A 14,021-nucleotide genomic window follows, 5' to 3' on the forward strand; every position below is an offset into this window, starting at 1 on the left:
AACAGTGGCTAGTTTACATGCGCACAATACAAACAATAGCTTTACATGCACAATAATGCGATTAGAATGTGATTAAGGCAACAATACGAATAAAACAGAACCCATGTAAACACCATACTCTGGTTATATTAATGATATTATGCTCATAGTCGAGGTAAACATAATCGCAGTAATCTTATTAATAGGATATTCATTAATTCGGTCAAAACTTTATTCAAGACTAGGCCTATATATTGTCTGTAATCTGTTATGTTGTCTGTAACGTGGTAGGTTGCACTGCTGCCTGTCTTGGCCAGGACACTATTGAAAAAGAGATTTTTAATCTCAATTTTTCCTGGTTAAATAAAGCTTAAATAAATAAATAAAATACAGCATAGTCGCATTTCTTGAACTGTGACCAATTGCGCATGTGTCCAGCTCACCATGTAAGGTAAAAGTTAATTGTAGTCTGTACTGGGCTAGCAATAGCCTGGTAAAACCATCCTGATCACGTCCATCCTGATCAGGATGGTCTGGCTAGGCTAGCAACAGCTTGTAGGATATATTTCAGTTGATATTCTATGTATTCGATTCTCTGTACTTCTGACCTGGAGAAAGTCATCCATGCCTTCGTATCATCCCGCCTTGTTTATTGCAACTCGTTATATTTTGGTATCACTCAGTCTTGTTTATCCCGTCTCCAACTAGTTCAAAATGCAGCAGCAAGAGTTTTGACAAGGTCAAAAAAGAGGGAGCACATTACTCCCATTCTTGCCTGCCTACACTGGCTGCCTGTTAGCTACAGAATTGATTTTAAAATCCTGATGTTTGTTTACAAGGTGTTAAATGGTCTCGCCCCCTCTTACATTACACAACTCCTGTCCCCATATCACACTGTCAGAGTACTGAGATCGTCTGACCAAAGACTTCTGTCTGTCCCGAGATCCAGGACTAAGTGTTATGGGGACAGGGCCTTCTCTATCGCTGCCCCAAAACTATGGAATTCTCTTCCTCCCACCATCCGATTCTCCCCCACTATTGAGATCTTCAAGAGTCATCTTAAAACATACTTCTACTCATTAGCTTTTAACTGTGCCTAACTTAACTTAACCAGCTCAGGTATTTCTCCTGGAGTCTCTGTAGGTCTGTGTTGTCACTTGGGCTCTGTGTGACCATGTGCCTTCACTATTTATTATTATCATCATTATTTATCATTCACTCGATCTTTTCTCCTCTTCTATTGTGTTTGTCTCCTTCTTTTGTTTTGTTTTCCTCTGTGTGTGTTGTAAAGCACTTTGGATCAACTGTGTTGTGTGTAAAGTGCTATATAAATAAAGTTGAATTGAATTGAATTGAATTGATATCCATCAAGGCGGCTTGACAGTTGTGTGTGTTCCATCTGTGGCCTCTAATTTGATGTGGTGCGCATTTTCAAATCGCTGCGCAATTACGCACACCTCAATACTTTGATTAAATATTGCAGAATCAGCATCCTGCTCTTGCCAAATAGGTACACAAACGTCTGTGTTTTTGTGCACACCAAGCTGGTAGGCTTCCACACAGCTTCCAAGTTTCTACAGTGCAAATCATCAGGAATACAGGAGACGGATGGTGACACTCCGGAGACGCGCTGGACACAACGGCTCAGCTCCATCCAAACACACCACAACAACTGTATCCGTCACCTCCTTCCTTCCAACAGGTTTCCCAATAGTAGAGCCTGGAATTCCATATTTCCTTAAGAATTCTGTATGTGAGTAGGTACCCATTTATATCAAGTAGTTGTGTCACCAATAGAATGTTGTTTTTAACCCAGTTGTTAAAATATAAGGTTTTATGTTTGAAATTAATAATCTTGTGATAAACCTAATATATACCCAACTGCAGGCTTGCAGGACGGTGACGTGCTAAACGTGGGCGGGGTCAAACGTGGTGACGTACTAAACGTGGGCGGGGTCAAACGTGTCAGTCAATTCTAGGCTCATTGCCATTGGTGACGTGCTGAACATGGTAAATGTGTCAGTTAATTTACTAGATCCTTGGGTGCATTGCCATCTGCTGGTTATCTGATGTAATTACAGTTTATGATACTGAGACACTGAGGGAATAACCTGATTTAATCTATGGTAGCACCTCGGTTTAATAATAATATATCATAATAAATTAAATTAATATATTTCAAGTTTTTAAGCGAGTAGCTTCCTGGAATATCCACTATTTTACACACTTATCTCAATATGGAAGTCAATTAATACACACTTGAACTCCATCTGTTTACATTTATTTTTTATGCCAAAGAAACATAACACAATATAAAAAAATATAAAATTATAAAATATAAAAAATAAACCTATGGCATAACACATATTAAATATAAAGAAATCTAAAAAATAAATAATAAAATCTGCTTACATTTAGTTTTCTTAACAAAAACATGTTTTTCTTCATACAGAAATTAACCATATATATCCTATATATAGTATTGCAATATTTGACAGCCATAAGTCCTGTAGTTATCAATAAATGGAAGGGTAGGCAATAATGGAGTAGTTGTAGCTGTAGTAAAAGCAGCGATTGCAATCAGTAGTAGTAATTTTTGGATGCCACCATTAAAATAAATGTAAATCACTGTTTAAGTCTGTTTCGCCTTCTTTTCTCTAGAATACTTGACTAGCCCACAGTTTACACTAGATAATTATTCATAATCGTTGGATTTCTACACAGAGCAGTATTCTATTTACCTCCATTTTAACTCTAAGTTAAAAGTTTTTACTTTTTCTTCATCTTCAACTTGCAACTTTGCGCGACAGGACTTACATTTTTGGATCTGAATTTGACCAGTCGAATTTGAATGATGTTCTATCTGAAATTTTTCGACTTGAATTTTTGGAACCGAATTTGACCAATCGAATGTGAGCAACCTGAATATGTTTTTTTGAAATTCTGAAACTTGAATTTTTGGATCTGAATTTGTGAATATTGAAAAAAATATATATTTCAGTTTCAGCTTTTGAAATTGCAAATCAAGAAATGTAACATTTCAAGTTCAAAGAGGTGAATTCAGAACCAACAAATTCAGATAGGCTACATGGTTTTCAAAGTAAAATATTTAAACGTTATGAATTCAGCTGTGATTAATTTTCAATATTAAGTATTCAGTGGCTGCTAAAATTCAGTTTTTTTATGGCCCTTATTTGCTTTCATAGGCTAGCCTGTCGTAAGGTGTGGGCATTTTTATCCAAATGACGCCCATGAGAGGCAGCGTCAGAGGAAGGCCAAACCGACCCGACTTCATTCCAGAGTCACATCATGACAGTCGCATGGCGTGGCGCAATCCATCGGCCTAACAAAAACCAAAGTTAAATACCAGTTTGAGCTCCAGAGATAGCTGATAGGGGGCCTTTGTTTCCCCCGCAGCCCGTCAGCCACATCCAGCCGGAGGAGACGCCTTCCTGCCCTGTAGGATGGTGATGCGGCACCACGGCGACCTGAGCTGCGAGGGAAAAGTTTGGTAGCGGTAGAGATCAGAGCAAAACAGGTAAGGAGCTTCCATGCAGGGTTGTTAAACGGGGGGGAAATCGATCGTCATCAAACAGCTAATATGACTGTAGGAATTGATTATAGCCAGTGTATGTAGTGGTAAATATTAAAAGGTGGGTGATATGAGCTCGAGGCGGTGAACCTCATAAGGCAAAGAAGCACCTATACAGACTATACAAAAATCAGTTGTTTTCAGAAAGGTATACGTTTATGATTTCCTCATAAAAAGACCTAAAAAGATCCTCATAACTTGCATTGGTTTGGTACTGCTTATGATTTATAACATGAATGAATCTCTATGAATAAGATTTACTGCACGGCGGCCTAAAAAGGTGGGTAAAGTATTGTGCAAATAAAAATGTGGGGAAACTGAGTTTAAGTGGTTTCTCCACTACATCCCCGGTTATAGCCCGTCACAATTTCCCCCTGAAATGAGTTTTTACCATGAAATTGATCAGCTGAAGTTCCCAATCTGTGGAGCAGGGACACCAAGGGGTCTTTGAGTGGGTTCCAGGGGGTCCCCAGTCAAATGAGGAATAGTTTAATTTTGGTGTAATTGAATTCACTGGAGGTTAGCTCAGTGAGAAAATATATAAGAATATTCTGATCAGAGGTTGGACTCTTTCTGCTGTTACCTTCCCACTTACAGTAGAAACAGACAACAAAAACCTGAGTCCCTGACAAGAAGTAGTTTGGGAATCCTTGGTCTTGTGGCTTTTCAGGCCTTCTGAAGTCCTCTTTACCTCATACTGGAAACAAGTATTTTCATACACTACTGCTTGAATTGTACAGACAAAAATAGTTTTATCTGATGCACTAATTAGATTAAAAAGACCAAATGTCTGATCAGCTTCTGGATAAAAACTTCAATCTGATCATGAGTGAAAAGAACTTGTTTGGTGAGGAGCAACACCTTGAACTAATTCTTTAGGAGAACCAGTCAGACCAGTGAACAGTGCTGGGTGGGTTATGTGAAGGAAGAAGGAAAAGACTCTTAAAACAGGTGTGACAACTTAAATCAGACACAGGGTTGTGGTTATTAACCCTGCAACACATCGTATCTATTTTTTTAAAAAAGAAGTGGTTATTTAATTCCAGAGTTTGCTGTGAATCTAAGAATTTAGTTGTTTATCTTGCCATTTCATGTCTGCCCACATGGGTCATCTGTACAAATGTGTGGAGAGAGAGAGAGAGAGAGAGAGAGAGAGAGAGAGAGAGAGAGAGAGAGAGAGAGAGAGAGAGAGAGAGAGAGAGAGAGAGAGAGAGAGAGAGAGAGAGAGAGAGAGAGAGAGAGAGAGAGAACCATCTTGACATCTATAACCCCCACCCTCTCCCCATCTGTGTCCTCCAGCCATCATGAGGGACAGACTGAGCCACCTGCAGGAACTGTCCAACGGCCATGTGGAGCCGATGGAGTACGCCGAGTCCACGGTCTCCGACTCCTTCAGCAACGTGGACCTGGAGGAGGAGCTGCCCCACCAGGCCGTGGTGTTCGACAACAGCCCCGCCCTGGAGGAGGTCTTCGCCCAGTCCCAAGACATCCACCGAGAGGTCCAGCTCATCCGCCTGGAGGTCAAACGGCTTCACGAGCAGAACTCCCGCATGCTCCAGGGCACCACCCGCATGAGCGCTATCAAGAGGGATTCTAACGCCATCGGGGCAGATATAAAGGCTCGGGCCGAGGGTGTGCTGACACACCTGCAGGACATGGACAGCACAGCCCACAAGCTGGAAGAAGAGCACGGCTCTAACGCTGCAGTCACACGTATTGCCAGAACCCAGTATGCTTGCCTCAGCAACGGCTTCCGCGATGCGATGTTCGAGTACAATGAGGCGGAGATGAGCCATCGGCAGAACTGCAAGGCCCAGATCCAGAGGCAGATGGAGATAGTGGGGCGTGAGGTGACGGGCGAAGAGGTGGAGGAGATGATCGAGATGGGCCGCTGGAACGTCTTTAGCGAGAACATTTTGACTGAAGGCAAGACGGCTCGGTCGGCCCTGACCCAGATTGAGAAACGTCACCAGGAGTTGGTGGACCTGGAGTCCCGCATCAACAGCATCCATGAGATTTTCCTGGACATTGCCCTGCTGGTGGAGGAGCAGGGCCCGATGCTGACCTCCATCCAAACCAACATTCAGAAAACTGACATGGACATACAGGAAGCCCTGGTCAAACTTGGCAAGGCCAAACGCCACGACAAGAACAATCCCTTCAAGAAGATGTTTTGCAGCTGCTTCCCCTGTTATAACTAAGAGACTGGTAGAATAAATGGGTGGGTTGAGGGTCAGTGAAACATCAGCAGTCTGCTGTCAGGACAGAGAAAAGTGGAAAATCCTAACTTATAAGGGTATTTACTCAAACATTTTCTGCATGTACCATTAGTGTAAGTGCTCATTATCGCAAAGTAGCACTGTTTAATGGACACGGCCTGCAGAGCTGTCACATAACAAACATGCATTGCACTGAGTTGAGTTTTCCAGGAAGTAAAGCAAAGGCTTGCTATAAAGGTATGATATAAGACTCTCATTGTGTCTAGATTAAGAAGCAAAAATGTTTTTTTAAATTGTATTTAGGTCATGCAAGTTGATGTCTTTAATGTTTGTATGAAGGGTTTGAGACTGGTATTTCCACATCAGGATTCAGTTCCTCATGACTGAGGTGTGATGCAGACCTGGGACAAATAGGATTTGAAAATATTTTTCATGTTTTTTTCCCACATGAGTGGGGTTTGCCACCTAAGACAATACAATGAGTGCCAGAAAGTTTTGTATACAGTCCCAGAAAAAGATTTGAAAGTGAAGCTAGGATACTTTCCTGATGCAGTAACCCAACACACATATGGTACTCAATGCCAGTTAAAACAAACACAAATAATTATTTGCCAGTACTATTTTACCCAGGTCAAATAATGATGTCACTGCATGTCAACGCACTGGCAAAAATGGAACTCATACAAATGTTACTTGCAGACATGAGACTGAAGGAAAAATAATGTTTTAGAAATAGTGCTGAAGAAGTCTTGTTGATGAGGTTGGAGATGTTGTCAACATTTGCTGTATATATAAATTATGAAATTCTGGGGATGATCATAACTGTTCTGTGTTGACCACAAATTCCATAACATATTCGAAATCCCTATAAATCCCTCATCTCTTTTAAGGACATCAATAAGTAGATGAGGAGGGGCAGAAACTTCACTTTAAGCACATGGGATGATTATCAGTCTTGATATTACGCAGGGATCATACAGTTGATGTATTGTGATGTCAAACAATCTGTTACTTCTCATTGATACTATGTGTATGATAATTCCGTTCTGTTATGTCTGTATATTGTGGTGTCATGTATATTACATAAATGATTACATTAAAATGCAGTGTGTTTGTTTTCTGTTCTTGGTTTGAACATTAAATATACATCTACATATTCAAATTCTTGTGAAAAAGTGAAGGTTTACTGTAATATATCAACATAATTTCTTTCAAGCTACCTCTCTCTTACTCACAAACACGCACGCACACACACACACAGGTAATTCATCATTCTACAGACTCACTACAGACTCACAACTGCCTGTTTTAGTTTAATTCAATGATGCACAGTATAATGACATAAAAAATAAAAATAAAAATTCTCAGGTTTTCTCAGTAAATTTCTCATTGAGTGTCATCTCACTTCAGTAGTAAAAGCAGTCACATTCCTTACTTCCTGAAATAAAATGAAACTAAACTAAAAAAAAAAAGCGTGTTTCCTTCCAAGGAACTATTGTGCTTGTGGCAGTGGGAAGGCTCATGGCTATCACCTAGGAAAGGGGCGGCAGACAGTCACACACACACACACACACACACATGGAGCAGAGATGCAGATTAGCAACTTCCTTCTCAAGCAGTAACAAGAGGCTTTCTCAACTGCATTGGACCAAATGAATCAAAGAGAGACACATGGAAGGGATCTACTAGTTTTCTGATATTGTGGCAGTCATTAAAAAGAGGTAAGATACTTGTTACGTGTCACAGGTTAACAATATTTGATTGATTTGCTGAGGTACTATGTGTAGTTGAGGCACCTGGAGACAAGTGGATAATTGATGGGACTAATTAGCGGTACATTGCCTCAGCAGCTAGGAATGATAGGATTGATTCAATGTCTATCAGAAGGAAGACATTTCAATGATTTTATCCTACATTTAGCCAGATTTTAAAATGGTTTTCATTGAATTTCTGTCAACATAATATGAGGAGTTCTGTGTGCAGAGAAAGACTGAATGAGAGTGAAAAGTGACAGAGAAACGTGGAGGGCAATCAGCACAATTTTGAAAGTCTTATTTTGCAAATCTACAAAATGTATATGTTGACGACTGTCTAGATATACACTCGGCGTTCACGTAATGCTAACTTTTCCTCCACTTGCAAAGGAAATGTCTGCTGGTTTCCTTGTTCCTGGTTTAAATAAAAACATTCCTATGACCCACAGAGCTGTGACTGCTGCTATTGTCTCAGATCGCACAGACAAGAAACATACTGTAGCTACATAACACTGACTGACCAGTTGTGTGTATCAGCTGCAGTGGTTGTGTTATCGACTGTTGTGGTATAGACTATAGGATGGGTGTGGTCATTTTCCTGAGATAATCAACTGTGAACTTGTGCATACAGTAACCCAATAACCAGCATTATCAGCTCATGCTTTGTCTCTATTTGTATAGGAATTAGCATAAAAGTAAATGGTTGTAGGTTTCATTTATTGTTATCTACTTCCTTTATGAAGATGAACTGAATCTATATTTGCAGGACTGTATCAGCTATAGACCAGAAGCTAGACCGGGGATGAGCACAGTAACCACCATCTTGTTTTCCACTGCTCTCTCAGGCAGGATGCGGGACAGGCTGGAGATGCTGCAGACCATTACTGAGGAGCAGGAGGACTACGAGCCAGAGTTGTATGGACCCGAGTGTGACGTGGACCAGGTGACTCTGTCCCAGGAGGCGGTGGTGTTCGAGAGCTCCTCTGGCATCGACAGCATCCTGCAGGAGGCCCACTCCATACGCAAGGAGATCTCCTTACTCCGCCTGGAGGTGGAGCGCCTGGGCAGACACAACGAGCGCTTCGGCACCAGCGTGCGGCGCCTCACCCTCATCAAACACGACTCTGACTCCATCGCCAGGGGGATCCACCAGCGCGGGCAGGCCCTCTACGCCCGCCTCCAGGCCCTGGGTGTGCAGAGCAGCCAGCTGGAGGAGAGGGAAGGCCCCGGCTCCGCCGTGAGCCGCATCACCCGTGTTCAGTATGACACACTCAGCCGCGCCTTCCACGGCGTCATGGGCGACTACAACAAGGCTGAGGAGATGCAGAGGGAGACGTGCCGCGGGCGGCTCCAGAGACAGGCCGCCATACTGGGGTCTGACATCACTGACGAGCAGCTAGACACGCTGGTGGACAAAGGGGGCGAGGGCTGGGCTGAGCTGTCCCACAGCCTGCAGACAGAGGGCGGACGCTCGTCCCGCTGGGCGCTGTGCGAGATCAAAGGCAGACATAAGGAGCTGGTAGAGCTGGAGGCCAGGATGAAGGAGGTCCACGATCTGTTCCTGCACATGGCCATGCTGGTGGAGGAGCAGGGATCCATGCTCAACAACATTGAGGCTAATGTGTGTGGCACGCAGGAATACATCGAAAAGATCAACATTCACATCAAGAAGGCCCTGCAGTACAAGAGGAAGAACCCCTTTCAGCAGTGCTGCCCCTGTCTACCCTGTTGGAGACGGGTTTTCTAGAGAAACACCAACACTGTATCACTTATTCTGATTAAATGCAATTTTATGAATAATTTGAAAATAAGAAATAAACATTGACCCAGTGTGTAAAAAGGTTTGGGAAATGTTCATGTATGCAATGCAATGGGCCTCATTCATGGTAAACCTAAGCGTGTAATAGAAGAAGAACAGGGAAACAAACCAATGCAAAGTCTCACGAAAGCAGTTTGCCCTGGACAGTAGTGTAGACCTTGATTAGATTGTATGTAACTGATAAGTGAAACCTTTGTCCAGAACTACAATTTCTACTGCAAACAGTAGAAATAGTTATAGCGGTATAAAGTAAGGTCTAATGCAGAGAGGTGAGAGAGGGACAAAAGATGATGAGTAGGCAGAAAGAAATGTGGTGGAACATGGGAATGGCATCACTCCAAAAAAAAAAGAAAAAAAAAGAAAATTAGCCTGATGTCACCATCAATAAAAATAAGATATAGTTGTAGTCATTTGAAGTCAGTTTGTAGTTCTTGGCACAACACCAAACCAAGCCACACAGCCACACGTTCCTCATAAATGGGGAAGAGTTGGAGTCATGGGATAACATGATGGAGGAATCAAGGTGTGGCAGTGAGGACAGACAGACAGACAGACAGACTGCAGTAAGTGGGGATAGTTTAGTGTAAGTCAAGTAAGGTCAAGTTAGAAGATTTTAAAGACACAGTGATGCAAAAGTACAGAAAATGATTATCAGTCATAAAGAAAGAAGAAAACTCATCCAGGTCTGTTGTCAGCTGTGAGAGTAGGAGGAGATTCAGAGAAAAAAAAAAATCAAATAAACACAGATGAGATATGAGAAAGTGGACGTTGAAATTGCCAAGGATGCTGAGAGGTGCCTTATCTCGGTGAAATGAGCTGAGTAAGACTGACACGTTTGTGTGGTTTGAAATGTTAAGTTGACCCGGTTGGTGATGAAGGACAGCAATGCTGCGAGGAACAGGGTGAGTTAGAGTGACTGTGTGTAATTCAAAGGATTTAATCAACAAGTGTGAGAGAACAGACACACCACCTTTCCACATAGGTGTGACAGTCAGAAAGGACCCAGCCCAGCCTGCCCAAGAATGGGGAAAAGGCTGCAGAAAGACAAATCAACTGGCTCCTCCAGATTCTTTCTGATGAGTCACGAGTTGTTAAACCTTCAGACAGGACAAGAGACACGTCATATGAGCTTTTCTTACATGTTTGACGTCTTGTGCTGTTCATGCTTTGTCTCTTCAGTGTAAAAACCAGTTTATGCAGTGTAATTGTTTTGGAGATGACGAGTCATAAAAAAGGATATGCGGCCCTACAGCAAGAAGCCGAATGACATGCTGTAGTGTTTAGTGGTAATAGGTATTAATGTCTGGGATGAATAACAAATGGTGGACAGTTTTTGTAGTTCTTTCAGATATTCTTATTAGAAAAAGAGTCCAGTGTTCATTCATAAATAATTTTATTATAATAAAGGGATTAAATGAAAATCCTTCTCTAGTTTGAGTTAAATTTTGACAACGTGTGTGTCAGCTTTATTAATTAAATTATTTCCACATCAGGTTTTGTGAGGTTTTTTTTTTCACATTTAAAACTTACAACTGTCAAATCTTCATTATGGGTGTCAATGCTCAACATAACTGGAATATTCAACAACATATTTTAATGTTGTTTTTTTCTTTTAGAACAACGTGACATAATAAAACTAATATCTAAGTTATTTCCAATGATTTATATGATAGTGATTTGGGAAAATGTTAACTTTTTCAGGTTTCAGGATCTGTTTGGATACAATTTGTGTATGAAGGAGTGCAATCATCCATATCTCTTTATTTTGTAGTGTATTAAAGTTCTCAGAATCACACAGTCCAATGAGAATATGCATTGTAAATATGTTCATGACAAAGACAAATTTAAGAAAGTTTCCCACTTTTGTAATATAAACCCATTTTCACTAAATAAATATACAACATAAGATGTCTATAGATCTCTATTATAAGCAAGGTAGATACTACACAACAGACTTTTTCTACGGGGGGGGGGGGCGGAAATGTTCCAAGACTGTTTCACTTGATTGATTCAAGTTTGGCTGGTAACTGCGGCTCTATTTATGACTGCCATGTGCGGAAGGTTCTAAAGTTTCTACGGACTTTCATTTGGAAACTCCCCCAGCAAGACTGCGTGACTGACTTCAGCTCCAGACGTCCCTACTCTATAATGTTTCGATTTGTTGCACGCCCTTGCTTAATCAACTGATCAAAAATGTATGGCAATAATTAATATTTGTATATAGCGTGCACAAGTAAATGGCTACCGCGCAGTTTCAGTTTTGATGCTGCAACTTGAGCTATCAGCTAACGTTACTTAGCACTTGTATGGCTACTGCTAGCTAGTTAGCGGTAACGATATCCATATAGCGGTGGTACGCTAACCGTAGCAAGCCAACAGGCTGCTGTTTATTCTATGTGTCTGGTAATATTTTTTTAACCACAAATACAGGACAATGCACAATGTGGTATTTGCTGTAATGGCTGTTCTGCTAACGAACAAGACATTAGCAAGCTCGCGCCTGTCACTCTACTAATCTAGCTAGCTAGCTAGCTAACTAACCGAACACTAACATTCCTTTCCGTCAGGCGATGTCGACATGGAAACAATCGATTCCCAGCGGCGTATGCTAATATTAATCCAAAGAAAGAAGTAAAAGAAAAATAAAACTTTGTCAGTGAAATATGGGAACAGTTATACAGCATTGCTGTGGTGCGGAGCAGTGTATACACCAGGATGGCCGAGTGGTTAAGGCGTTGGACTTAAGATCCAATGGACATATGTCCGCGTGGGTTCGAACCCCACTCCTGGTAGTTCAATTTTGCCGATGTTACATATTCAGCACTATGGTGATAGTTGGTCAGTAAATAGATGCGGAAGTGAGTTACGTGGAATGTAGATAATTAACACGTACAAGCTCCAAAATGTGCAAACTGTCCCGTATCAGCCATGCAGTGTAGCTTGTAGGCAGCATGTAACTCCGGACAGAGCCAAGTCTGTGAAACTGGATAACACTCAGCAGAATGTAACCGTGGTGGAATAACAAATCTTATATTGACCTGAATGGTCATGGACAACTTATAAGATGACATCTACAGCGGCAGATGTATTACAACGCACCTTATGTATTTGTATTTTTCTGCAGTAGAAGCCCACCTCCTGCTGGTTGATACAGTTACTGATACATAAAGGATACATTGCATTACTTTGAGTTTAGACATACTGAAGTTGATATAAGAGGTAAAATTACATTTTTTTTCTTTTTTTTGCACAGCAAAATCTCAATATCCATACATCTAGTAACTGTGAATGCCTTGATCTAGTGGTATGAATCATGAATTTGCCGTTTTATTAGTATAGTAAGGCTCCCAGGTAAACGTACTGTACCTTAATGGAGCAATGGTAGTTTTGGGACACAAGAGGGCACTCTAAGGCCTTGCTGTAGTTTCTTGGCTGTAGTTCAGCATCAGCCCACTGAAGGCCTACACACACTCATCCCTATAATTTAGCTGCAAGGGCGATGCCTTGGATTCATGGACACCCAGTCATCTGCATCTGCCTCATGAAAAGTTTCACTCAAAATAGCTGCACTTCTCTTTTAAAGATTCAATCTGGAATTCATTGGGCTGTATACATTTGGAATATATTTGGAATGTCCTTAACCCACCATAAATAGGTCTGTTTTACTCCAGTGTTCACAAACACTATAAATGTAATGTAATACATGTGTAATACATGTATGACATATAGCTTAGTGTCTTTCTTTGTATTAAACGCACAGGCAATACATTTCAGAGTGAAAAAAGCCCTCAATCCAATCAATCATTATGTAGTAAAAACAGTATAGGGGCCTTAAATATGCCAGACTTCTCCCTTTTACATAATCTGCCTTCACATGTTAATGAATTTACAGGTGAACATTCCTAGTTGTCCTCTCACTCCCTCTCTACTCACCACCTATGCTGTCACTTGATAGGTGCTCCAGGCCCAACAGAGCACTAATTTGTGAAATTGAGCTTCTTCTTTGAGCTGTGCGAGGAAGCATCCACAAAAGAGCCCTGACAACCGAGAAGAGGGAGGGAGAGGGACAAGGCCTTACAATGGAAGATCAACATCTCTGCATCACCAAAGCCTCAGAGACTCTTTCCATGGGCCTTAATCTATTATTCAGTCCTCTCTTGGACCGGAAAAGTTGTTGCCTTTGAGGCCAGCGTAACACCCTATGTAATAAAACCAGACCTGACACACAAGAAAGACTTGCGTTTTCTGTATTGCTAAATTTAGAACTGATATTGCTGGTCTTTACGGAAATGGCCAGGGTAGATTCATAGCAAACTATTCTCTCTTTGTATTTCTTTTCTTTGATTCTTGGACCCTGCTGTGCTGTAAAATCAATTGGATTGATGTATTAGGCAAACGTTTAAATATTTTCCATACTATTGTGGGAATTGGACATTCCTGAATATAGCAGGCCATTGAACAAGTCCTTTGAATTAAATACCCTTATGTTCAGTTAAGCTAAGTTTATCAAGTTTATTTTATCAAGCTACACCAAATATCATCATATGTAAAAGTGCCTTAATCTAGTGGTTCCCAAAGACAGTCCGAGGACCTCCAGGGGTCCTTGAAGTGGTTCCAGGAGGTCCCCAGCAAAATCAGGAATAGTTTAATTTCACCAT

The 14,021-nt window shown here is 41.2% G+C and overlaps 2 protein-coding genes and 1 non-coding gene across 3 annotated transcripts; all 3 read left to right on the forward strand.

The window, feature by feature from the left end:
- The first annotated feature begins 3,286 nt into the window (after window positions 1–3,286).
- stx11b.1 (syntaxin 11b, tandem duplicate 1) lies at window positions 3,287–6,904 on the forward strand. The gene is made up of 2 exons (XM_071920460.2): window positions 3,287–3,517; window positions 4,871–6,904. Exon 2 carries the CDS (start codon window positions 4,876–4,878, stop codon window positions 5,770–5,772), a length of 897 nt encoding a protein of 298 aa, XP_071776561.1. The 5' UTR covers window positions 3,287–3,517; window positions 4,871–4,875; the 3' UTR covers window positions 5,773–6,904.
- Window positions 6,905–7,342: 438 nt separating this feature from the next.
- Window positions 7,343–9,385, forward strand: LOC139928198 (syntaxin-11-like). The gene is made up of 2 exons (XM_071920643.2): window positions 7,343–7,511; window positions 8,390–9,385. Exon 2 carries the CDS (start codon window positions 8,395–8,397, stop codon window positions 9,289–9,291), a length of 897 nt encoding a protein of 298 aa, XP_071776744.1. The 5' UTR covers window positions 7,343–7,511; window positions 8,390–8,394; the 3' UTR covers window positions 9,292–9,385.
- Window positions 9,386–12,072: 2,687 nt separating this feature from the next.
- trnal-uaa (transfer RNA leucine (anticodon UAA)) lies at window positions 12,073–12,155 on the forward strand. The gene has a single exon. It is a non-coding gene; the product is annotated as a tRNA-Leu (tRNA).
- The last annotated feature ends 1,866 nt before the right edge of the window (window positions 12,156–14,021 follow it).

This window comes from Centroberyx gerrardi, chromosome 18 (assembly GCF_048128805.1).
Source record: "Centroberyx gerrardi isolate f3 chromosome 18, fCenGer3.hap1.cur.20231027, whole genome shotgun sequence".
In the NCBI taxonomy this organism is placed as follows: Eukaryota; Metazoa; Chordata; class Actinopteri; order Beryciformes; family Berycidae; genus Centroberyx; species Centroberyx gerrardi.